At 46.6% G+C, this 24,911-nt stretch overlaps 1 protein-coding gene across 7 annotated transcripts in view; it reads left to right on the plus strand.

Annotated features, from left to right (window-relative positions):
- Nucleotides 1–19,991, plus strand: part of TP63 (tumor protein p63) — a 159,516-nt gene extending 139,525 nt beyond the window's left edge. For 5 of the 7 annotated variants that reach the window (XM_070753838.1, XM_070753839.1, XM_070753843.1 and 2 more), the window contains 6 exons: nucleotides 1,030–1,112; nucleotides 2,754–2,896; nucleotides 11,635–11,792; nucleotides 12,352–12,496; nucleotides 15,522–15,615; nucleotides 17,735–19,991. In XM_070753838.1, coding sequence (XP_070609939.1) covers nucleotides 1,030–1,112; nucleotides 2,754–2,896; nucleotides 11,635–11,792; nucleotides 12,352–12,496; nucleotides 15,522–15,615; nucleotides 17,735–18,031 — 920 coding nt within the window. In that variant the 3' untranslated portion in view covers nucleotides 18,032–19,991. The remainder of the gene's footprint in view (nucleotides 1–1,029; nucleotides 1,113–2,753; nucleotides 2,897–11,634; nucleotides 11,793–12,351; nucleotides 12,497–15,521; nucleotides 15,616–17,734) is intronic. The other 2 variants (XM_070753842.1, XM_070753844.1) reach the window with 1 other exon arrangement.
- The last annotated feature ends 4,920 nt before the right edge of the window (nucleotides 19,992–24,911 follow it).

Genomic DNA, 24,911 nt, shown 5'->3' on the forward strand with positions numbered 1-24,911 from the left:
TGCTGCGGCGCTGCCGAGCAGATCAGCTGTTGGGCGGCCGAAGAAACCTTCCCTGGGTCTTCCCCACCTCCCACGCAAACTCCACCATCTGCGCATGCGCTGCCATGGAAAAAGGGCGCGCATGCGCAGATGGTGTTTTTACTTCCGCACCACTATATCGTGAAAAATCGAGTATCGCGAGGGGTCTTGGAACGTAACCCTCGCGATACTCGAGGGATCACTGTATATAATTCTAAGCACGGGCTCCCCCACCCCCCCCTCTTTCTCGTGGGCAAACTGCCATTTTTTTCTTATTCTAGGCCTTTTGTTTCCTTCAATCCAAAAATTTAATTTACTATCCCATTCTCTCAATTTTGCACCAGGAAAGGTACCTGGTAAAACCTGAAATAAATACATCATTTTTGGTATAATCATCATTTTGAGGGCTCTAATCTTGGCAATTCTTCTCAACCTTTTTTCCCTCCAGTTTTTTATCTGCTTTTGAAGTCTCTTCCATACGACTCTCTTAACTTATGACCGTAGTGGGCGGCCTCTGTTATGGCCATAGGTTCAAGTCTACCTGTAGGGATTTGGTGATCTACTGCAATAGTCTCCACAGTGGTGGCCACTTTAATGACTTCTGGACTTCAAATCCCAGAATTCCTCAGCCAGCCATGTCCGTTTCCTTCTCTCTTGAGTGGAGAGATTGAAGAGGAAGGGATCACAAGAGAGTGAGCGATGCTGGCTGAGGAATTCGGGGAATTGAAGTCCCCAAGTCTTCAAGTGCCAAGTTTGAAGACCTCTGATGTAGAGAAACCTGAAGGAAGCATCTTGAGTCTTGGAGAATATCCTCCAATCTGGGTCAAAATGAGCCGCTCTTTTTTGATGACCCTTCCGTTGGCCAAGATCTTTCCTTGGTGGGTCCTCTCCACGCTCTTGTTCATTTCTAGCTTCAGGAATTTTGCAGCAGCTTCCCTGAATTTGAGATGCCAACGTTGACCTTCCTTGGGGCTCTGGGGTCACTTTCTTCTGTCTTCCCCTCCTTGGCAGCTTTCCGTCAGAGCACGCATGGCATCCAGATGACCTCCATCAAGAAGAGACGGAACCCAGACGATGAGCTCCTGTATCTTCCAGTAAGTAGGACCAGGATATTTGGGTAAAAATGTGGAGGGGCCCACTTCCTCGCGGTTGGGAGAATGACGCCTTGAATGGGTTTTTTGATAACTTGACTGCAAAGTTGATAGCAAACTTCATTGCGGAAAATATGACTTCAGTAACAGAGTCATTAATGTTCAGTACAATACAATGCATACAATGCCAACGCAGTGCAGTACAATATAATACAATACAATACCGGTACCAGTATCAATATCAATGCAATGCAATGCCATACAATAAAATATAATACTAGTACCAGTAGAAGTACCAATGCAATACAATACAATACAATACCATACAATGCCAATACCAATGCAATGCAGTGCAATACAAGAGAATACCATACCATACCATGCTACTGCACTGCACTGCAATTCAATGCAATGCAATACCAATACCAATACTAGTACCAGTACCAATGCAATGCAATGCCAATATCAATGCAATGCAATACAATACAATACAAAACAATACAAATGCCAATGCGATACAATTATTTATCTATTTATTTATTTATTTATAATACGCAGACTCGGGGTGGCTAACAACAGTAATAACACAGCATATAATAATAACCCAATACTAAAAACAATTAAAAACCCATTAATATAAAAACCAAACATACATACAGACACACCATGCGTAAATTGTAAAGGCCTAGGGGGAAAGAGTATCTCAATTCCCCCATGCCTGGCGGCAGAGGTGGGTTTTAAGTAGCTTACGAAAGGCAAGGAGGTTGGGGGCTATTCTAATCTCTGGGGTGAGTTGGTTCCAGAGGGCCGGGGCCGCCACAGAGAAGGCTCTTCCCCTGGGTCCCGCCAAGCGACATTGTTTGGTTGACGGGACCCGGAGAAGACCCACTCTGTGGGACCTAACCGGTCGCTGGGATTTGTGCGGCAGAAGGCGGTCCCAGAAATATTCTGGTCTGATGCCATGAAGGGCTTTATAGGTCATAACCAACACTTTGAATTGTGACCGGAAACTGATCGGCAGCCAATGCAGACTGCGGAGTGTTGGTGTGACATGGGCATACCTGGGGAAGCCCATAATTGCTCTCGCAGCTGCATTCTGCACGATCTGAAGTTTCCGAACACTCTTCAAAGGTAGCCCCATGTAGAGAGAGTGCAATGCAAAGCCAATACCAGCACAACGCAATACAATGCAACACAATACCAATGCCATACAATGCCAATACCAATGCAATGCAATAAAGTATAATACAAGTGTATTAGCCAAGTGTGATTCGACACACAAGGAATTTGTCTTGGTGCAGACAGCTTAGAACTTTGCCGTCTTCGGTCCAACCTAAGCGATAGTACATAAAGTTATCTTCTACAGTGTCCTACCTGTCAATGACTATTTCAACCACAGCAATACACAAGCATATAACACTTATGATAAACCGCGCCAAACTCGGCTGCAGAAAGTACAGCTTCAGCAACAGAGGGGTCCATGGCTGGAATGCACTACTGGCTCCGGGCTTTCTTCCCCAATTTCCTTTTAACCTTAGACTCTCTACGGTCAACCTCACTCAGTTTCTCAGAGGTCTGTGAGGGGCGTGCATTATTATGTGTTAATAAAACGATTTATGTCGCCTTTCACCTCGGTTCCTCCAGGTTCGAGGCCGGGAGACCTACGAGATGCTGCTGAAGATCAAAGAGTCCCTGGAGCTGATGCAGCTTCTCCCTCCACACACCATCGAGACCTACCGACAGCAGCAGCAGCAGCAGCAGCAACACCAGCACTTGCTGCAGAAACAGTGAGTCCTTGAGTTGTGGCTTTCGGTTGGGGCTGCGGTTTTCCCTGCACGAGGCCCTTCCCTCCCTGACGTGCTGTGATTGATGTTTGCTGGCCGTGTGTTTGATTTCCCTGGGAAGGGAGAGGGCTGGGAGGGCATGGCCTTTGCATTGGTTGTTTGCCTGTGTCTGAGACCCTTTGAGGTCATGTAGATGTAGGCGGGTGGGCTTTCTTTCTTTTTTTAGAAAATATTTTTTTATTTATAAACACAAAAAACATTTATAATAATACACTTGGGGAAAGGAATCCTCAACCTGAATATTGTATATTGCTCCGAGTCCTCGGAAAGGGGCGGCATACAAATGTAATTAATAATAATAATAATAATAATAATAATAATAATAATAATAATAATAATAATAATAATAATTGTATTGGCAGTTCTGTGTTAGCAAAAACTTCAGAAGAGAAGGATTGAGGGGTCGTGCAGTCAGGCGGTAGGGAAAAGCGAGTAGAAGACTTGGCTGCATAGCTAGAGGTACAACAAGCAGGAAGAGGGAGTAGCTCTGCTGTGTAGAGCGCTGGTGTGACCACATTTGGAATCCTGTGTCCAGTTCAGGAGACCTCACCTACAAAAAGATATTGACAAAATTGAATGGGTCCAAAGACAGGCTACAAGAATGGTGGAAGGTCTTAAGCATAAAACGTATCAGGAAAGACTTCATGTATTGTCTGGAGGACAGAAGGGAAAGGGGGGACATGATCGAAACATTTAAATATGTCAAAGGGTTAAATAAGGTCCAGGAGGGAAGTGTTTTTAATAGGAAAGTGAACCCAAGAACAAGGGGGCACAATCTGAAGTCAGTTGGGGGAAAGATTAGAAGCAACGTGAGAAAATATTATTTGACTGAAAGCATAGTAGATGTTTGGAACAAACTTCCAGCAGACGTGGTTGGTCAATCCACAGGAACTGAATGTAAACATGCCTGGGATAAACATAGATCCATCCTCAGATAAAATACAGGAAATAGTATAAGGGCAGACGAGATGGACCAGGAGGTCTTTTTCTGCCGTCAAACTTCTATGTTTCTATTTTGACCCTGTGCCCATGTTTAGCAGTCATTAAGCGAAGCCTGGTCCTCAGTTCCTGGCACTGCAAAAACTCAGGGCTTTTTAGTGCCATTGTAACTTTGAACAGTCACTAAACAAACTTCTTAAGTCAAGGATTATCTACCCAGACACACACACACACCGTCTGCTGCCTGGCGCAAGAGAGATACGGATCTGCAGAGGAGTGTGTTGCAAGGCCTGGAAAATGAAGGGGTTTGCCCTTAGACATAAGAGGTGACAAAACCAGAGGAAGTAGAAGAATTTGTTGACTATGCTGGTTTGTTCATGGTCTGATTCACCTTCCGGCCACCTGCACATTCCTTGCTTATCAGCTCCACGAAGACCCTCCCCATCGCTGGATCCAGACCACGGAAAAGTCTCTGCCCCAGGAAACAATGAAAAACGGTGGATTTTAACACACACAACACACGCACAATAAATAAATCAATAAATCTTGTTAAAGAAAAGTACAAAGAATAGGACTTCCGGTGGAAACGAGCTGCCAAGAACTTGGTTTTTTAAAAAATGGAAACCCAGCGGGTTAAGATTATTTATTTCATTTATTTGTTTTGTCAAGTAGGTATTGGTATACAAAGATGTCACACTGTTTATATACATGATACAAGGGTGAGAGAGAAACATGAGGACAAGGGACGGAAGGCTGGTGCACTGACCTCTTAGGAATCAGGGGAGGTCGACAGTGGAGAGTCTAAAGGAAAAGTTTTGGGGGTTCGGTAATGACACTACAGAGTCAGGTAGTGGGTTCCATGCATCAACTACTCGGTTACTAAGGTCGTATTTCCTGCAGTCAAGTTTGGATCAGTTTACTTTAAGTTTGTATCTGTTGTGTGCTCTAGTGTTGTTGTGGTTGAAGCTGAAGTAGCAATTGACAGGATGGACATTGTAGCAGGTGATTTTATGGGCTATGCTGAGGTCGTGTTGAAGGTGACGTAGTTCTAAGATTTCTAAGCCCAGGATTGTGAGTCTAGTTGCGTAGGGGATTCTGTTGCGAGTGGAGGAGTGGAGGGCTCTTCTCTTAAAGTATCTCTGGACATTTTCTCAAATGTTTATGTCCGAAATGTGGTGTGGGTTCCAGACAGATGAGCTGTATTTAGAATTTTTTAATTGATTGGACACACAAGAAATTTGTCTTTGGTGCAGATGCTCTCAGTGGACATAAAAGAAAATACACATTTGTCAAGAATCAGGAGTTACAACACTTAATGATTGTCGTAGGGGTCAAATAAGCAGTGAGGAAAGAATCAATATTAATATAAATCCTAAGGATACCAGCAACAAATTACAGTCACACAGTCATAAGTGGGAGGAGATGAGGGATAGGAATGATGGGAAAAAACTAGTAGTAATAGTAGTGCAGACTTAGTAAATAGTTTGACAGTGTTGAGGGAATTATTTGTTTAGCAGAGTGATGGCGTTTGGGAAAAAACACTTCTTGTGTCTACTTGTCTTGGTGTGCAGTGCTGTGTTGCGACGTTTTGAGGGTGGGAGTTGAAACAGTTTGTGTCCAGGATGTGAGGGGTCAGTCAATATTTTCACGGCCTCTTTTTGACTTGTGCAGTCTACTGGTCCTCAATGGAAGGCAGGTGGGCAGCCATTGTTTTTTCTGCAGTTCTGATTCTCCTCTGAAGTCTGTGTCGGTCTTGTTGGGTTGCAGAACCGAACCAGACGGTTATAGAGGTGCAAATGACAGACTCAATGATTCCTCTGTAGAACTATGATGTATTTCTGGAGAGAGAGAGAGAGAGAGAGAGAGAGAGATGGAGGGAGAGGGAGAGAGAGAGGGAGAAATAAAAAAATAAAAATAAAGTTTATAAAGTATTATAAAGCATTACAAGAAGCAATGGTTGGAAACTAATCCAGGAGAGAAGCAAGCTTAGAACTAGGGAGAAATTTACTGACTGTTAGAACCATTAATCAGTAGAACAATTTGGGAGTTTGCCAACTTGGGCAAGGCTTCTGGGCCCACTTCCCATAGGGCAGCCAGTTCTGACCTGCAAGACCCCACGCCTCCACTAGAGGGTGGCTTAAACAGACTTGGAAGCTCTTGGCTGCCCCCTTGTGGTCATCCCCAAAACGTGCTCCTTACCATTCCCTGGAATTTTCTTCGCCCATGGAATATATAGCACATGTGCGTGTGTGGAAGAGCTCCTGGTCAACATGTTTTGCTCTTGTCTGCAGCATCTATGGCGGTATAATGGAATAAGAGAGTTGGCAGGAACCCTGTAGGTCATCTAGTCCAACCCGCTGCTCAAACAGGAGACCTTGTACCATTTCAAACAAGTCACTGTCCAGTGTCTTCTTGAAAGACTCCAGTGATGGAGCAGCCACAGCTTCTGAGGTTCCACTGGTTAGTTGTTCTCGCTGCTAGGATATTTCTCCTTAGTTCCACCCATTGCCTTTCCTTCCTTCCTTCCTTCCTTCCTTCCTTCCTTCCTTCCTTCCTTCCTTCCTTCCTCCTTTATTACTTATTTTCTCCCTCCCTTCCTCCCACCTTCTTTCCTTCCTTCCTATCTTTCTTTCCCTTCCATCCTTCTTCCTTCCTTCCTTCCTTCCTTCCTTCCTTCCTCCCACCTGCTTTCCTTCCTTCCTTCCTTCCTTTCTTCCTTCCTTTCGTTTCCTTCATTTCTTCTTCCTCCCATCCTCCCTCCCTCCCTCCCTCCTTCCTTCCATCCATTCATGATAGGGCTGCAAGGGAACTCAGTGGTCTTCTAATCCAACCCCCTCCTCAGGCAGGAAAACCTTATAGCACTTCAAAAAAGTGGTTGTCCAACATCTTAAAAACCTCCAGTGTTGCAGCACCCACAACTTTTAGTGGCAAGCCGTTCCACTGGTTAATTCTCCTTGCTGTCAGGAAGTTCCCCCCTATTTCCAGGTTTCCTTCTCTCCTTGATCGGTTTCCGTTGTTCCCCGTCCTGCTTTCCGGTGCTTTAGGAAAAGAGATTATCCCCCCTCCCCCCGCCCTCGTCCACTCTCTGACAGCTTCTCAGGGCATGTGGACAATGGGGTCCTGGGCACGTAGGGGCCCTGCATGGGGCGTTTGGAAGGGTGCAGACTTTGACGCTTGCTTTGAAGTGGAAAGAACTAAAGCACTTGGATTGGAGCCCTTTTTGGCATGGAGAGCGATCCACAGGCTTTTTCCCTCCGAGTCTGTTTTGTGTCCTGGCTTCCTTGTCCAGATCCTCTCCACGTCTGATCCTTTCCCGATCCCTGGGAATCCAAAGCGGATCCACTGCCTCATATTTCAGCCCAGACGCTGCTTCCTATGGGGTTCTTTGGCGGGAACTCTGTCCCCTGTCGATGGTGCTGCCCCCCCCTGGCTGTTTAACCTCCGCGGGCAGGATTGGGGTGTCGCCCTCTTCCCTAGGCTGCAGACCCCCTTCTCAACATCCCCCTCCCCTCCAATGGCTCATCCCAGAGGCCGGAATGGAAGGAGCCAGTTAAGATCCTTTTTTTTAATCAGAAGCGGAGGGACCTCGGGCTCTCCTCCCCCCTTTGCCAAGCGGGAGACGGAGGAGGTTGCAGGGATGGGGGCCTTGGCCCTGACTCACCCGGTCCTGGCAGCCTTTCATGCCCCATTTCCCCAGAAGGGCCTGGAAGGGGTCGAATCTTGCTTCCATCTCCCTTTCTCCTTTCCCTCTCTCCTCTCCTCTCCCCCTCCTCTCCTTCGCCTGTCACCTCCTCTCCTTTCTTCTCTTCTCCTGTCCTCTCCCTCCCTCTCCCCTCTTCTCTCCCCCATTGTCCCTCTCCTTTCTCTGTCCTCTCCATCTCTCCTCACCCATTCCTCCCTCTCCACCACCTTTCCCTCTCCCCATCCTTCTCTTCCCTCCCTCTCCCCTCCCCATCTCTTCCTCACTTCTCCCTCTCCCCATCTCATCTTCTCTCCTTTCCTGTCCTCCTTCCTCTCCCTTTCCTCCCCATCCCCTCCTCTCCTGTCCTCTCCCCATCCTTTCCTCTCCATTCCCTGTCATGTCCTATCCCTCTCCTCTCCCTCCTCCCTCCTCTCCCTCTCCTCTCCTTTGTCTGCCATCTCCCTCTCGTTCTCTCCCCATCATCTCCCTCTCCCTTCCCTCCCTCTCTCTTCTTCTCTCCCTCACTGTCCCTCTCCCCATCTCATCCTCTCCTTTCTCTGACATCTCCCTCCTTCTCCCCTCTACTATCTTCTCCCCTTCTCTTCTCTTCTCTCTCCCACCTGTCCCTCTCCCCATCATCTCCCTCTCCCCTCCCTCCCTCTCTTTTCTCTCCCCCACTGTCCCTCTCCCTGTGCACTCCTCTCCTTTCCCTGTCATCTCCCTCCTTCTCCCATCCCCTTTTTCTTCTTCTCCCCAGTACCTCTCCCCATCTCATCCTCTCCTCTCCTTTCTCCGACATCTCTCTCCTCTCCTCTTTCCCTCCCTCTCCCCTCTTCTCTTTCCACCTCTCCTTTCCCCATCATCTTCCTCTCTCCTCTCCTTTCCCTCCCTCTCCCCTCCTCTTCTCATGTCTTCCCCTCCTCTCCTCTACCTGACATCTCCCTCCCCTTCTCTCCCCCCTCTCTCCCATGATCTCCAACTCCGTGTCCTGTGTTCTCCGTTCGCTCCCTCTCCTCCTCCTGCTTCCTTTTCACATTCTTCTTCTCTTCTCCAATTCCTCCCTTGCAGTCTCCTCTCTGCCTGCTTCAGGACCACCGAAGCCCGGAGGGACCTTCCCCAAAGACCGGAACCGGCTTTCAGACATTCCAGCTGCCCCGACTCCGCTGTCCATTCCTAAGACTCAACCTGTTGGAAGTGGACGTGGGAGACTTCCTTTTGTCCAATTCTGTTCATCGTCCGGGCTGACAAAAATATAATTTCTGAAGTGTAGCCAGGCAACATGGCGGACTGGGTCTCGCCAACAGGGCCCTTGTGGAATCCTATAATTCTCGTTCCTATAATTCTGGTTCTGGGCTGGCCTCGGCCTCATCCTACAACATCGACTCCAGACCCTGAGATGTTTCCTCTGAGCCAGACTCAGTTTCCCAGATTTCCTTAAAACGGGAGCGTAAAAAACACCACCTGAACGGAAACTCGGATTGTCCCAAAAGGGCTCTTTTTAAGAGGCAACTGACTTGGTTTTCTCTTTGAAGACATTTCGCTTCTCATCCCAGAAGCTTCTTCAGTTCTGAGTGAATGGTGGGAGAGGGGGGGATTTGTATTCCTTGCAGATCCTCTGGTGGTTAGCGCTCTCTCTGGGAGCCATTGAGGCCACTCGGAGGTTTTATTTATACCCTCAAGGTTACCTGAATGGAGAAAATAGGTGGTTTAACCTTCTTGGAACTGCTGAAAGGACCGTGTTATGGAGAAGATATGGGTGGGGGTCATATCCCTCCCTGCTCAGTTGAGAGAGGGCTATTCAATTTTTTAACAATTTGAAACTTGGCTTCTAAATCTGTATGTGGGTTAAATGCTGGTCAGAGACTAGTAAGATACCTATAATACAGAGATATCTGCGGGCAGAGTAATTGATTGATAAATGTCTTTCTTGGTGGACAGAGTCTGCGAGGAGTTGGGTGGCTTAGAAATGTAACTAACAAATAAATAAATAAAACTTGCCATTCGCGACTCACAAACATTTCTGCCTTCTTAGCCAAAAAGTTTTGGCTCTTGATTTGAGAGCCAGGGGTTTCTCTCCATCCACAGTGGACCTCTGGGTTTTGAACAAGCCCATCCGAGGCCATGAGCTTACAGCGGTAGATCCAAGGTTGTCGACTCCTTCCAACATAATCTTTTTCTGCTTTGCTGGAAGATTGAGAAATGGCTTTTGATGTGCTTTCATTGGGTTGTTGTCATTCCCCCTTCCTCCTCCTTCCTTCTTTCCTTCCTTCCTCTGTCCCTCCTCTCTCCCTCCCTTCTTCCTTCCTTCCTTCCTTCCTTCCTCTGTCCCTTCTTCCTTCCTTCCTTCTTTTCTTCCTCCCTCCCTCCGTCTCTCTGTGAAACACCTTTTAGTATCAGGCTGAGAATCGCACAGAGTTTCCAATTGCCGAAATGTTAGTTGTGAAATTAAATAAAAGGCGTTCGACTCCCTAAAATGGGAGAAAAATCAGGATTGAGTACATGTTTATTTATTTATTTATTTTTGCAGCGTTGAGTTGGAAGAATCAGAATTGACTTGATTTGTAGGATCCTTCAATGGAGACACTCAGGTCATGGTGGTTCCCCCACCAAGGGATTCCCCCCAAAAAACAAAAAGGCCACTGGACTTTCTTGGTTGGTTTTTTTTCCCCTTGAAAATGTTTTGCTTCTCATCCATGAACGGAAGAAGCTTCCTGGATAAGAAGCACAATGTTTCCAAAGGGAGAAAGTCCAGTTGCTTTTTTTTTTTTTTGGAGGTGGAAAAAGCTTTGGATTGAGGGATCTTCTTCAGAACGGTCGGCTGGAGTTCAAAAATAGCAGATAAACGTCTTTCTTGGAGGCTTGGAGGACAGGGTCCTTTGGGATTGGGCAGCATGGAAGTCGAATAGATAGATGATAGATGGATGGATGGATGGATGGATAGATAGATAGATAAGAACCTAAGAAGAGCCCTGCTGAATGGGGCTAAAGCCCATCGAGTCCAGCATTCTGTGTCACACAGTGGCCCCCCAATTGTCCATGGGGATCTTGAGAAGAAGGAGAAGGCAAGACCCTCCCTTTCCCTGGACCCACAACAAATGGTACTCAAGGGAACCCTGCCTGCCTCAACCAACATAGAGGTGGCACTTGGAAATCCGTTTCAATAACCACCGATACACTTGGCATTCCTGAATCTGTCCAATCCTGCTTGAAGGTCTCCAGGCTGACAGCTGTCACGACCTCTTCTGGAAGGGAATCCCATCAACCAAAGACCCTCTGGGGGAAGAAATATTTCCCTTGATTTGTCCTCACTTTCTTACCTCTGAGCTTTAGGGAGAGACCCCTCGTCCTAGTATTGTGGGATAGAGAAAAGGATTTTTCTCTATCCACCTTTTCTATCCCATGCAGGATTTTATATACTTTGATCAAGTCACCCTTGATTGGATAGATAGATAGATAGATAGATAGATAGATAGATAGATAGATAGATAGATAGATAGAGAGAGAGAGAGAGAGAGAGAGAGAGAGAGAGAGAGATGATAGAGAGAGAGAGAGATGAGAGAGAGAGATGAGATAGATAGATAGATAGATAGATAGATAGATAGATAGATAGATAGATGATTGATATATATATAGAGATAGATAGATAGATAGATAGATAGATAGATAGATAGATAGATAGATGATAGATAGATGATAGAGAGAGAGATAGATAGATAGATAGATAGATAGATAGATGGATGATAGATAGAGAGAGAGAGAGAGATAGATAGATAGATAGATAGATAGATAGATAGATAGATAGATAGATGGATGATAGATAGAGAGAGAGAGAGAGAGATAGAGATAGATAGATAGATGATAGATAGATAGATAGATAGATGATAGAGAGCGAGAGAGAGAGAGATATGATAGAGAGAGAGAGAGAGAGAGAGAGATTAGATAGACTGACCGACCGACCAACAAACCATTTGTGTATTTTACTCCAAAATCCTTTGGTATCAGGGCACAACCAGGGTTTTCCTTTCTGCCGCCCCTTCAACTGTCCCTTCCTCTCTTCCAGAAACTCCCTCCAGCCTCAGACGTCCTACGTGTCCACTTCGCCACCGCTTGGCAAGATCAGCGGCATGAACAAGCTGCCCTCCGTCAGCCAACTCATCAACCCCCAACAACGCAACAACCTGACCCCCACCAGCATCCCTGACAGCATGGGAGCCAACAGTAAGTCCCATCGCGGACCCCCCCCCCTTTCTTTATCTTGTTAAATTCCTCAAGGGAACAAACTCTCCCCCCTCCTGTTTCCTCGCAACGACAACCCTGTGGGGTGGGGTGGGCAGAGAAGAAGGAAGAGGGGCTGGCCCAAAAGTCTCCCAGTCGAGCAGCTGCAGTTTCTGCAAAATTGTAAGTGGGCGACACCCCCCCCCCCCCGGTGTTGCAAATTATTCCACCCGTCACAATTCAGCACAAGGTTTTTGTAGAAACAACATCAAGGTTGTGGCTTCAATGGTGATGGGGGTTTTGAAGTTATGGCACTCACACGCACACACACAAAATTGTATATGACTTAACGACTGTAATGATTCACAGCCATGATTTCAAAATCAAACCCAAAAATCTGTGACATTAGATCCAAAGTGCTTCTCAGATTTGGCCACTCGAAGATACGTGGACTCCAACTCCCAGAATCCCCTAGCCAGCATGCTTTAAGATTGGTGGACTCCAACTCCCAGAATCCCCTAGCTTGTCTTTGATGTGCTCTTTCTTCCCTTCTTCCGCCCAGTTCCAATGATGGGAGGCCACATGACGATGGCGGGCGACATGAATGGGCTCAGCCCCACCCAGACGCTGGCCCCTCCCCTCTCCATGCCCTCCACCTCCCACTGCACGCCACCTCCGCCCTACCCCACAGACTGCAGCATCGTCAGGTGAGTGAGAGAGCTAGTGGGAGACTGGGCGGGGTGGCGAGTTCGGTTCCAGCCCAAGTTTGAATTCTGTGCCCTTGGCGGAAGCAACTTCTTGCACTGGCTTAACAACCTGCCTGTTTCCCTCACTTCTGCAGGGACAAGCTCTCTCTCTCTGTGCATCTCCTAGGCATTGTTGTTTACACAATACACATGCAAGAGAATGGGAGGGACCTGCTCGCCCGACTGGGGCACAGACATCCGCAGGATGCATTTTAAAAAAAAAGTCAGAAAGGTGACCTCAAATCTTGGCCCTGGGGTTTAGGTACAGAGGCCATCTTGACTTTTTTAACACACCCTTCAGACCCACAATAACTTTGCACCTGAACCAGAGATGAAATGCTACCAGTTCGGACGAATAGGTAGTAAAAAATGCTATCAGTTCAGACGAACAGATAAGTAAAAAATGCTACCAGTTTGGATGAACAGGTAGTAAGAAATACTACCGGTTCAGATGAACAGGTAATTAAAAAATGCTACCAGTTCGGATGAACAGGTAGTAAAAAAACGCTACCAGTTTGGACAAACAGGTAGTAGAGAATGCTACCAGTTTGGATCAACAGGTAGTAAAGAATACTACCAGTTTGGACGAATAGGTAGTAAGAAATGCTACCAGTTCAGACGAACAGGTAATTAAAAAATGCTACCAGTTCGGACGAACCGATAAGTAAAAAATGCTACCACTTCGGACAAACAGGTAGTAAAAAAATGCTACCAGTTTGGGCGAAGTGGTGTGAATTGGTATATCCAACAATCAGCTGAGCAACGATCAACTGTGCCTCGTGATCTAGATTAGGTAGCAAGCAGGATTTCCTTGGGTGCCAGCTGCACAAGCCACTTGTGAGCCACAACGCTTTCTAGCTCAGGGGTCTGCAACCTTGGTGACTTGTGGACTTCAACTCCCAGTCGTAGCCTAACCTAAATCGCACTGCACGGCTGATCCACCTCCTCACTGCTCGACTAACTTTGCAGACCGAGGGCTTCAAAATTCTCTTTTTTCAGTGCTGCATGGTGGTGGTAATAATAATAATAATAATAATAATAATAATAATAATAATAATAATAATAATAATAATATAAAAGTCTATAATACTTTTAAAATTACTATAAAATTATGTTAATAATAATAAAATAAAAGTCTAATCCGGAAATACGGGAATGACCATAATTTTGACGCAAACCTGGTCCCCAGTAGTAGAACTTAACCAAATGAAACGATTAATGTAGCCCTGAATTTTCCCATGGTAACTTGCAGAGGGGAGGGCTGGACTAGAACATCTCCAAAGTCCCTTCCCGCTCTATTCTATCCTGATTCTAAAGTGGACGAGTTGGCCGCGGCGAGTTATCCTAGACCAGTGATGGCGAACCTATGGCACGGATGCCGCAGGTGGCACATGGAGCCATATCTGCCGGCACGCGAGCCATTGTTCTAGCTCAGCTCCAATGTGCATGTGCATGCTGGCTAGCTGATTTTTGGCTCACACAGAGGCTCTGGGAGGGTGTTTTTGGCTTCCAGAAGCCCTCCGGGGGAGGTGGGGGAGGGCACTTTTGAAAAATGGGTGTAGAAAATGGGCTTACCGGGCCCACCAGAAGTTTGGAAACAGGTTGTTTTTGGCATCCGGGGCAGCAGGGGAGGCAATTTTCACCCTCCCCAGCCATTGAATTATTGGTGTGGGCACTCACACAGGCATGGGCTTTTGCCACCCATGGGAAAAAAGGTTCTCCATCACTGTCCTAGACCCTCTTCTTCCCCATCTCCTCTGGGTGGTTGGGGTCTCTTTTTTTAAACCTTCTGCCCTCGAGCCTCTTCTTAAAAAGCTGTGGCTGAGTTTCGGCTGGTCCCGGTTTCTGCATCCGGGGTTCGGTTTGGCGGGTGGGTGGGCTGCGGCCTCGCTTCGGTGCTGCTTGGTGCTTGGGAAGGCATCTTTACAGGGGGATCTAGCAAAACAACTCACCAGGACAGCCGGTCCAAAGGGATGGACCCCTTACCCTTACTCACCGCTTTGTTCACCGGGAGTCCCCCTATGTGCTAGGCTTGTGTGGACGGCCTCCGATCCCAAATGGCCCCACTTTGGCTGTCGATTGCACAATCTCCAGAGTGGGGCTTTCTTGGGGCGGTGGGGGGCTCTGCCCTCCATCCCACTCCGTTGCTGGATCTCCCCCAGCTTTCCTGCCAAAAGGAAGTACGCCATTCCTGACCCTTGCCGGCTGTCCAAGGTTTCTGGCAGACGTTTCTTGAACCATCAAGGTAACATCATCAGTGCTGGAAGGGAGACGGGTGTATGTAGAGGAGGGGGAAAGAGGAGGAGGACCCCACAGTCCCTTTTCCTCCTCCTCTTCTTTCTCCCCCCGCTGCTCCCCCTTCTTCCTCCTCTTCCCCTCTCCCCTCCTCCTCCTTTTTTTCCTCCTCCTCTCCTCCTCCCCCTTATCCTCCTCCTCTTCTTCCTCCTCATGTCCTCCTTCTTCTTGTTTCCTCCTCCTTCTCCTCTTTTTCTTCCTCCTCCTCTTTTTCCTCATTCTCCCTTTCTTCCTCCTTTTTTCTCCTTCCTCTTCTCTTTTTCCTCCTATTCCTCCTTCTCCTCTTTTTCTTCCTCCTCCTCCTATTTATTTTTCCTCCTCTCTTCCTCCTTGTTCTTCTCTTCCTCCGCCTCTCCTCTTCCCCCTCTCCCCCTCCTCCTATTTTTCCTCCTCCTTATTTTTCCTCTTTGTCCTCCTCCAGTCAAACCCTCCTCCCTTCTAGCACTGATGAAATTACCTCGCTGGCTCTTGAAATGTCTCCTCCCTCAGAGAAGACCCAGGAAGGGCCCCGGTTTTCAAACCCCAAGCTAGAAATATCCCCCTTTTGTAGAGCGTGCCGGGTGCGGATCTTGCCATGTCGGGGGCTCTGCAGTCTGGGTGACCTCCTCATCTCAATTTCTCCTTCTCTCTTTCCCTTCCTCCTCCTCCTTCTCCTCCTCTTCCTCTCTCGTCCACCCTCGTCCCCCTGCAGTTTCTTAGCGAGGCTGGGCTGCTCGTCCTGTGCGGATTATTTCACGGCGCAAGGCCTGACCACCATCTATCAGATTGAACACTACTCCATGGATGTAAGTAACCGAACTCGGCCTTTGGCTTCCCGGGCGGGGGGCGAAATGGGGCGGCAGGCAGTGGGGGGGGGTGGCCAAGCCCAGCTGGCATTGCCGGTGTCCTCTGGAGGGGAGACGTGGTGGACGGTGGAAAACATTTATCAGATGGTCGTTGAGAGCGGAAAGCCACCTCTCCCTTCTATACCTGAGCAGCCGCGCGCAGTTGTACGGGGTGTGTTGGAAGAATGTGGGTCTAAAACAGCGAAGTCCTGCCATCTTCGGCACTACCAATGCGTTCACAGGGGTGCGCACACCCATCAGGACAAGATTTTGCTCCTGCACATGTGCAGCAAGCGAAATTTCGCGAGTGAGCAAGATTTTGGCGATTTTCAAAAAATACAAAATTCAAAACAAAATGGGCGAAAATTGCCAAAATCTCACTCCCGTGAGCATCTTCACACAAGATTCCCCTTGCCGCACATGCGCAGAAGCGAAATCTCACACATGTCATTGAGAACGGAAAGCCGCCTCTCGCTTCTCCACCTGAGCTGCCACGCGCAGTTGTAGGGTGTGTGTTGCAAGATTGTGGGTCTAAAACAACAAAGTCCTGCCATCTTTGGCACTACTGATGTGCTCACGGGGGCGCGCATCCAGCAGGTGCACATACCCGTCGGCACGAGGTTTCGCTTCTGCGCATGTGCAGCAAGTGAAATGTTGCGCAAGGATGTTTGTGCGAGGGAGATTTCGGTGATTTTCAAAAAATACAAAATTCAAAAAAAATCTGAAAATCACCGAAATCTCCTTTGAGCAAGCATCTTCACACGAGATTCCACTTGCCACCCATGCGCAGAAGCGAAATTTCACACGGGACTTGTGTGAGCGTGCCGGGGGCGCACAGCTGCACCTATGCGTCCCTAAAATCATTCCTCCCTACCGAAACACAGCACTTTACCGTTACTGTAGTAAAACACGGATTCTTAGCAGAGACCCAGGAAATGCCCGGCGCTGTTTTGCAAAACAACCCCGGTCACTGATTGGCAGCCTGCAGCCCTTCTCGCCCCCACCTACCCACCATTCCATCCCTCTCGTAACTGCTCCCCCTTGCAATGGCTCGCTTAGCTGGGTGCTCTGCTGCTATGGGGTTCTCTTGGGGGTTCATCCCCAGCGGTCTCTGCGCTTCCTCACTGCCTCTTTTGCTTGTGGCTGGACATCAGAGGGTGGGGAAAGCCCTGGAGGTCAATCCCCGCAGTTGTGAAATTAGCCACGACGGTCATTAAGTGAATCTGTGAACCGTTACAAATACAGATCAGTTGCCGAGGGGCTGAGTTTTGATCACTTGGCTATGGGGTGTTCGGCCACGGTCAGTAAGTTTGAGAACCTGTCAGAAATCACTTTTTTCAATGCCGTTGTAACTTTGAGCGGTCACTAAGTGAACCGTTCAGGACTGTGTATTCAGGCTGTTGCCAAAAGCATTGCAGGGAGGGAGGGAGGAAGGAAGAACAGAAAAGACAATTGAAAGAAGGAAGGAATAAAAATTGAATGAATGAGAACAAGAAGGGTTGGAAGGAAAGATAAAAATTGAAGAAAGGAAGGAATACAAAAATTGAGGAAGGAAGGAAGGCAGCGTGAAAAAAAGGAAGAAAGGGAAGGAAAGAAGACAAAAATTGAGGAAGGAAGGAAGAGAAGAAGGGAGAAAGGAAGAAGGAAGGAAGGAAAAAAATAGGGACAGAAAGAAGACAAGAATTGAGGAAGTAAAGAAAGAAGCCAGAAAGAAAAAAGGAAGAAAGGAAGGAATACAAAAATTGAGGAAGGAAGGGAGGAAGGCAGCGTGAAAAAAAGGAAGAAAGGGAAGGAAAGAAGAGAAAAATTGAGGAAGGAAGAAAAGAAGGGAGAAAGAAAAAGGAGAAGGAAGGATGGAAAAAAATGGGGACAGAACGAAGACAAAAATTGAGGAAGTAAAGAAAGAAGCCAGAAAGAAAAAAGGAAGAAAGGGAAGAAGACAAAATTTGAGGAAGGAAGGAAAGAAAGCAGAAAGAAAGAAAGAAGGAAGGAAAGAAGGCAAAAATTGAGGAAGGAAAGAGTGATGTGGTCAGTCTCTCTCCGTGGTGCTCACTCTCTCTCTCTCTCTCTGTCTCGGCAGGATCTGGTGAGCCTGAAGATCCCCGAGCAGTTCCGCCACGCCATCTGGAAGGGCCTCCTGGACCACCGGCAGCTCCACGACTACTCCTCCCCGCCGCACCTCCTGCGCACGGCCAGCGGGGCCTCCACGGTCAGCGTGGGCTCCAACGAGGCCCGGGGCGAGCGGGTGATCGACGCTGTGCGCTTCACGCTCCGCCAGACAATCTCCTTCCCGCCCCGCGACGACTGGAACGACTTCAACTTCGACTTGGATGCGCGCCGGAACAAGCAGCAGCGCATCAAAGAGGAAGGGGAGTGAAGCCCACCCACCCACTCCCCACCCGCCCTGCCAGCCCGGAGACCCCCCCACCCCGAGAGGGTCTCTCCACCGCTCCCATTTCTGTTCCGACACCACCCCCCCGAATCGGCGGGAGGGGAGCCGAGCGGCATTGCCACAAACTCCCGCAGCTTCCGAGTGTTTTTTCTATGCTTTTAGCTTAAAAAGCTGACTGTTGTGTTGTTGTGTTACTCAATCACAGCTTGGGGGTTGCAGGTGTGAGGGCTGGGTGGCGTTGACAGCTACGATTAAGGAAGGCACCCCTGCCCCAAAATGACGGGATTGTTTGTCTGGCAAACATTTCTTTCTACATTTCTTGGGAGTTCACCAAACTCTTTGACCGAATTGAGTGCGTTTAGTTCTTTGTTATTATCAGCCACAAGTTGTGGTCTGGTTTTTCCCAGAATATTTGCTGGGTTTCTGGGAGAGCGCAGGGAACTCCGTGTCACCGCGGTGTATGGGCCATGCCTCTTTTGAATCCTTTCTTCCTCCCTCTTTCTCTTCTTTCTGTCCTCCTTTCTTTCTTCCCCCCTCCCTTCCTTCTTTCTACCATCCTTCCTTTCTCCTCCTCCTCCCTCTTTCCTTCCCTCCGTACCCCATTCCTTCTTCCCTCCCTCCCTCCCTCTCTTCATTTCTCTCTCTGTCCCTCCCTTCCTTACATCCTACCACCACTCTAAATCTTCCTCCCGTACTTCTTTTCTCCCTCTGTCTCTCCCTTCTGCCCTCCCTCTCTCCTTCTCTCCCCTGCTTCCTTCCTCTCTCTTTATCTTTCCATTCCTTCTTTCCACCATCCTTCCTTTCTCTTCCTCCTCTTCCTCCCTCTTTTCTTCCCTCCCTACCCCGTTCCTTCTTTCCTTCCTCTCTCTCTCTCTCCTTTCCTCTCTATCCCTTCCTCCCTTTTCTATCTCTCCCTTCCATCCTCCCTCTCTCCTTCCTTTCCCTGCTTCCTTCTTCCATTCCTTTCTCTATCCTTCCCTCCCTGACATCCTACCACCATTCCTTCCTCTCTCTTTCTCTGTCCCTTCCTCCCTCTCTTTCCTTTCCTCTCTCTATCCCTTCCTACCTTCCTTCTTTTCTATCTCTCCCTCCCTGGCCCCATCCTTCCCTCCCTCTCTCTCTCCTTCCTTCCTTCCTTCCTTCCTCCTTCCCTTTCTCTTCCTCCACCTCCATTTAACCTTCAGGAAGGTGAATTTTTCAAACGCAGGTGCTTTGCAAACCTGAAGGACTTTTGTGAACCTGAGCTTTGGGAAACGGCGACTTTTCCCGCCCAGCCTTCGCTCGCTTGTGCCCCTCTGTCCTCGGTTCTTCCCCCCACCGCCAACCTTGCAGTGCTGGCCTCCCTCCGCTCTTCCCACCGTCTCTCTACAAAGAGCTTTATCGGTCCTGTTTTTCTACCAGTTTTTGCTTCCGTGCGTCGTCGGGAAGATTAACCTAAAAAAAGAAAAAAAGGTTTTGTAAGTAGAGATTTTGTGTTGTACCTTGTTGTTGTTTTTGTAACATCCTAGAATCTTTTTACATCAGTTCTTTTTTTAAAAAAAAAAAGTTACTTGTCTTTCTTTGGGGAAAGGGGCTGCCTCAGAACCACAGTTTTTTTTCCTTTTGCATTCTTTTTTTTATTATTAAATTGTGTTTTGTTTTGTTTTTTAAATGGGGAAAGGCTTGATTGCAACCTGCTATGGGTGGAGAAAACCCTCTACATTGTGTGTCTGCCCCCCAGCAAAGGGGGCACGGGGTGCAGAAACCCCCCCACAAGGGGAGGGAGAGATGGCAAACTTCAAGAGTCCTAGATTTCAAAAGTTGTTTTATTTGCGTCGCTTCAACCACTGTATCTACAGGTGGTTCACGACTTGTACGAAGTATTAATTTGACAAACCAAAAAGGATGAGAACCATAACCACTCTCTTGTCAATGCCAGTGTAAATAAACCACGTTATAAAAGCCACATGAAATGTTTCCTCGCGTTCGAGGTGGTCGTTTTATTACTTGGTCTGTTGTGTAGATGTTTGGAGGGTTCAAGGTGGGGAATTTATTTTTACTTTTAATCTCTTTTATTATTTATTAGAGAAAGAATAATTTTATATACAAATATGAGTTACATACAAGAATATACACACAACTTTAAAAACATGACCTTAGTCTCTCTTTACTTAGGTGTTTTAATTTATGCGTTTCTGTTCTGTCGAGCTCTCTGGTAGACTCCTCCCAAAAATTCACAGGTACAAATTTCAGACACACACACGTTTGAAAATTCAAAACAATGTTCTTTATAATGAAAGTTCACTTAAACCAAGCCCTCTTTTGGTATAGCAAAGAGCCCTCGTCTCCAAACAAACTGGTAATTTGTACAAGTCCCTTATCAGTTCTGTGATACTTAGCTTGCAGCTGTGAGGCAATTCACAGTCCTTCTTCTTTCACAAAGTGAAACACACTTTGCTCTGGTTTAGTTTCAAAGCGGGGAAAAATCAGCACACAAAAGGTCAAAGTCAGCAAAGCAGGCACGAAACCCAAGGATCAGATAATCCTCCACAATGACCAAACCCACAGGCTGCTCTTTATAGCAGCCTCACTAATGACCACAGCCCCACCCAACCACAGGTGGCCTCATTTTCTTTGATAATAATCTCTCGGTTGTTGCTGCCTATGCATCGCTCTCCGCATGCGTGGCTGTATCATTAACTCTTGTTCCAAATCCAAGGAGGAGCTAGATAATTGATCTCCTTCTGAGCTGTCTGCCCCACTCTCCTCCTCCCTGTCACTCATGTCTTCTTGGTCAGAGGAGCCTTCATCAGCAGATTCCACGGGGGAGGGGGGGACAAAACAGGCCTGCAGCATGTGGATGTCTCCCCCACATCCACAGTCCTTGGGGCAGGAGCTGGGCCAGAGCTAACCACAACAGTTTCTAAATTATTTGTAGATTTTCATATCGATAGCATACATACTTTTTCAATTTTGCTCTATTCCTTGTAATAATATATTATTAATTAATAATAGTAAGTTGTATTAGTAATAAAGACTTAATTACTTAATTATTAATAACTTAATTTTTCATAGCAAATAAAAATCCTTGATCAAATTAATGTAACTTACTTATCCTTAAAAGAATAAAAGAAAAAAATGTACACATCAAAAACAAAATAATGGGATTGGCAGAAATGAATAGATTAACTATGCGTATAAAAGAGAAAGTAGATTTTGCCTTCTATAAAATATGAGAGAAATAGTAAAATTGGCTGCAAAAACTAAAAAATAATTAGTGAAACAAATTTTTAAAAATGATCATGAAGGAAAATAAATGACTTAAATACACCACATTGAGGAGATTTCAAGGGAATGAAGAAGAAAAACATCTTTAGATATGCTAGAATATAGATAGGAAATTAAATGATAGTCTGTTTCTTTTACTTTCAATCTTTATTGAGTTTTTTAGTTATAAACAAACCACTTATTAAATAAGATATACAAAAATACATGAAATATAAACAGATAAAATAAATACTAACCTCTTTTGCAACTACAGTATTTCATTTCCAGATATATTTACACTTAACAATATTACTTCTTCTAGCTTTACATATATAGATTGAGAATTTTGGGGAGGGGTATAGAATGTTCTCTATGGTAGTCCTCAACTTACAACAGTTTGTTGTAACAATTCTGTAAACTAGGAAGTTCTGAACTTGGTCGATCCATCAAGTTGGTGTCAGCTTGGAAGAAAAATACCTATGACAGTTCCTTTGGGAATCCTCTTGCGTGATCCACAAAAGAGCCATTTCAATATTTTGTTGGGGACAGATTTGGGTGAAATCCTACTCAGTTTCCATGCTTCTAAGGTTGGGGGTCTCCAAACTTGGTGACTTTTAAGACTTGTGGACTTCCAGAATTCTCCAGCCATCACATTCTAGAAACCCCCTGCTCTAGAGCCAAGCTCTTCAAACTTGGCAACTTGAAAACTTTATGGACTTCAATTCCCAGAATTCCCCCAGCCGGCATAGCTGACTCTCCTATAATCCCTTCCTCTGCAATCTCTCCACTTTAGGTGATAAGAGAACAGGAAACGGACATGGCTGACTGAGGAATTCTGGGAGTTGAAGTCCACAGGTTTTCAAGTTCTTCAAGTGCTCTGTCCTGCACATTGGCAAAACAATCAGAGCACCAAATACAAGCTGAATAAACAAGACCTTGCAGACAATCCTCACTCCATAAAAGACCCTGGAAGACTCCTATCCAATGACCTCAGTGCCAAAGGCCACTGCAACAACATCGCCAAAAAGGCTTCGAGAGTTGTTAACTTAATCCTACGTATCTTCTGCTCCAGTAATCTCACACTACTAACCAGACCATACAAAGCTTTTACCAGACCAATCCTTGAATACAGCTCATCTGTCTGGAACCCACACCAGAAAACACTCTAGAAAACGTCCAGAGATACTTTACGAGAAGAGCCCTCCACTCCTCCGCTCGCAACAGAATACCCTACACAACTAGGCTTACAATCCTAGGTTTAGAAAGCTTAGAACTACGTCGCCTTAAACACGACCTAAGCATAGCCCATAAAATCATCTGCTACAATGTCCTTCCTGTCAACAACTACTTCAGCTTCAACCACAACAACACACGAGCACACAAACTCAAACCGCTCCAAACTCGACTGCAGGAAATACAACTTTAGTAACCGAGTACTTGATGCCTGGAACTCACTACCTCACTCGGTAGTATCATCATTAACCCCCAAAACCTGACCCTTAGACTGTCCAGTGTCGACCTCTCCCGATTCCTAAGAGGTCAGTAAGGGGCGTGCATAAGTGCACCAGCCTGCCTTCCGTCCCCTGTCCTAATGTTTCTCTCTTACTGGTATCATGCATATAAATATTGTTATATCTTTGTATTCCACCCATATGTACATGACAAAACAAACAAATAAAGAAATAATATAAAGTTCCCAAGGTTGGAGACCCCTAACTTAGATGACCCTTCTGGGCTCTTCCAACTCTATCATTCATGGCTGGCTGAGGAATTCTGGGAGTTGAAGTCCACAAGTCTTAAAGTTGCCAAGTTAGAAGGCCTCTGTTCTAAGACCATCCTAAGGTCCTTCTTCATAGCGAGAACAGTGGAACTGCTTGCCACCAGAGGTTGCAGGTGCCCCACCACTGGAAGTCTTTAAGAAGAGGTCGGCCAGCCAATTGTCTTTTAACAGTGGAGGATCTCCTCAAGGGGTTCGGACTAGATGACCTCCGAGGTCCCTTCCAACCCTTGCTGTCCTGTTATTTCTCTTCAAGGCAGCCTCCTTTAGACATCTGGGTGGTTCCGTTCCCAGCTCTGAAGAGCACGTCCCGTTCTGGATAAAAGCAGCCCACGGATTTTCCCAGAGTCATAATTTGCATCTAGGGATAGAACCAGAGATTAAACATCAAAAGTTGTAAAATTGCCCTGGAGCACGGTTGACTCTGGAGACTGATTTACGTAAGTGATGAAGGTTAGAAGCCGATCTCGCTAGGAGAGAGTAGCGGTTAAGGCCCCGGATGGGACGTTCCTGTGCCCAGCCAGATTCACTGCAAGGGACGGAGGGCGGCTCAAATACTCCGCCTTCAGCCCCGGAAGGAGGGGAGGGAAACCGAAGCACAGAAAACCAGAGCCCTGTACGTGAATGCTTGGTTTCCCACACGCCGGCATTGAAGGAAATCTAACAAAATGAAACTCAAGGGTGAAAAAATCCAAGTTCCAGATTCAGGCAAGAAAAACAAAACGCACAGGTACAGTATATATCAGACGTGGTCAAGATGCGGCCTGAGGGCCAGATGCTGTCCACCTGTCTGTGACCGGCCCGCGGAGATCGGTCCAACTTTTCTAGATAAGAACTGGGTGTTCAAGATATTATTTATTTATCTATCTATCTATCTATCTATCTATCTATCTATCTATCTATCTATCTATTAGATTTGTATGCCACCTCTCTCCGTAGACTCGGGGCGGCTAGCAACAGTAAAAAGACAATATGAACAAATCTAATATTAAAAGTAATGTAAAAAACCCCAATTTAAGAAACCAATCATACATACATACCATGCATAAATTTTATAAGCCTAGGGGAAGGAATATCTCAATTCCCCCATGCCTGACGACAGAGGTGGGTTTTAAGGAGCTTACGAAAGGCGAGGAGGGTGGGGGCAACTCTGATATCTGGGGGGAGTTGGTTCCAGAGGGTCGCGGCCGCCACAGAGAAGGCTCTTCCCCTGGGTCCCACCAAACGACATTGTTTAGTCGACGGGACCCGGAGAAGGCCCACTCTGTGGGACCTAACTGGTCGCTGGGATTCGTGTGGCAGAAGACAGTCCCGGAGATATTCTGGTCCGATGCCATGAAGGGCTTTATAGGTCATAACCAACACTTATATAATATATAATATATAATTATAATATAGTTAACTCTGTTCTACCCAATTATATACAGTATTGGATAGAACTGAGTTAATTATATTAGTCCGGCCCTCTAAAACCATCCCAATTTCTCCTGCAGCCCTATGGCAAAATTAATTGCCCACCCCTGGTATATATGGTACCTTGCTCAACAGTAGTAACTGTGACAGAGACCTTAGAGTCCTAGTGGATGACCATTCAAATAGGAGCCAGCCGTGGGCAGCAGCTGCCAAAAATAAAGCCACCACAGTTCAACAGAGGGATAGAATCAAGATCACACGAAGGGTTAATACCACTTTACAAGGCCTTGGTGAGGCCACACTTGGAATCCTAAAGTCAGTTTTGGTCACCATTATGCAAAAAGGATGTTGAGACTCTAGAAAGAGTGCAGAGAAGAGTCACAAAGATGATTAGGGGATAAATGGAGGCTGAAACATTTGAAGAACGGT

Source organism: Erythrolamprus reginae, chromosome 5, assembly GCF_031021105.1.
Source record: "Erythrolamprus reginae isolate rEryReg1 chromosome 5, rEryReg1.hap1, whole genome shotgun sequence".
Taxonomy (NCBI): domain Eukaryota; kingdom Metazoa; phylum Chordata; class Lepidosauria; order Squamata; family Dipsadidae; genus Erythrolamprus; species Erythrolamprus reginae.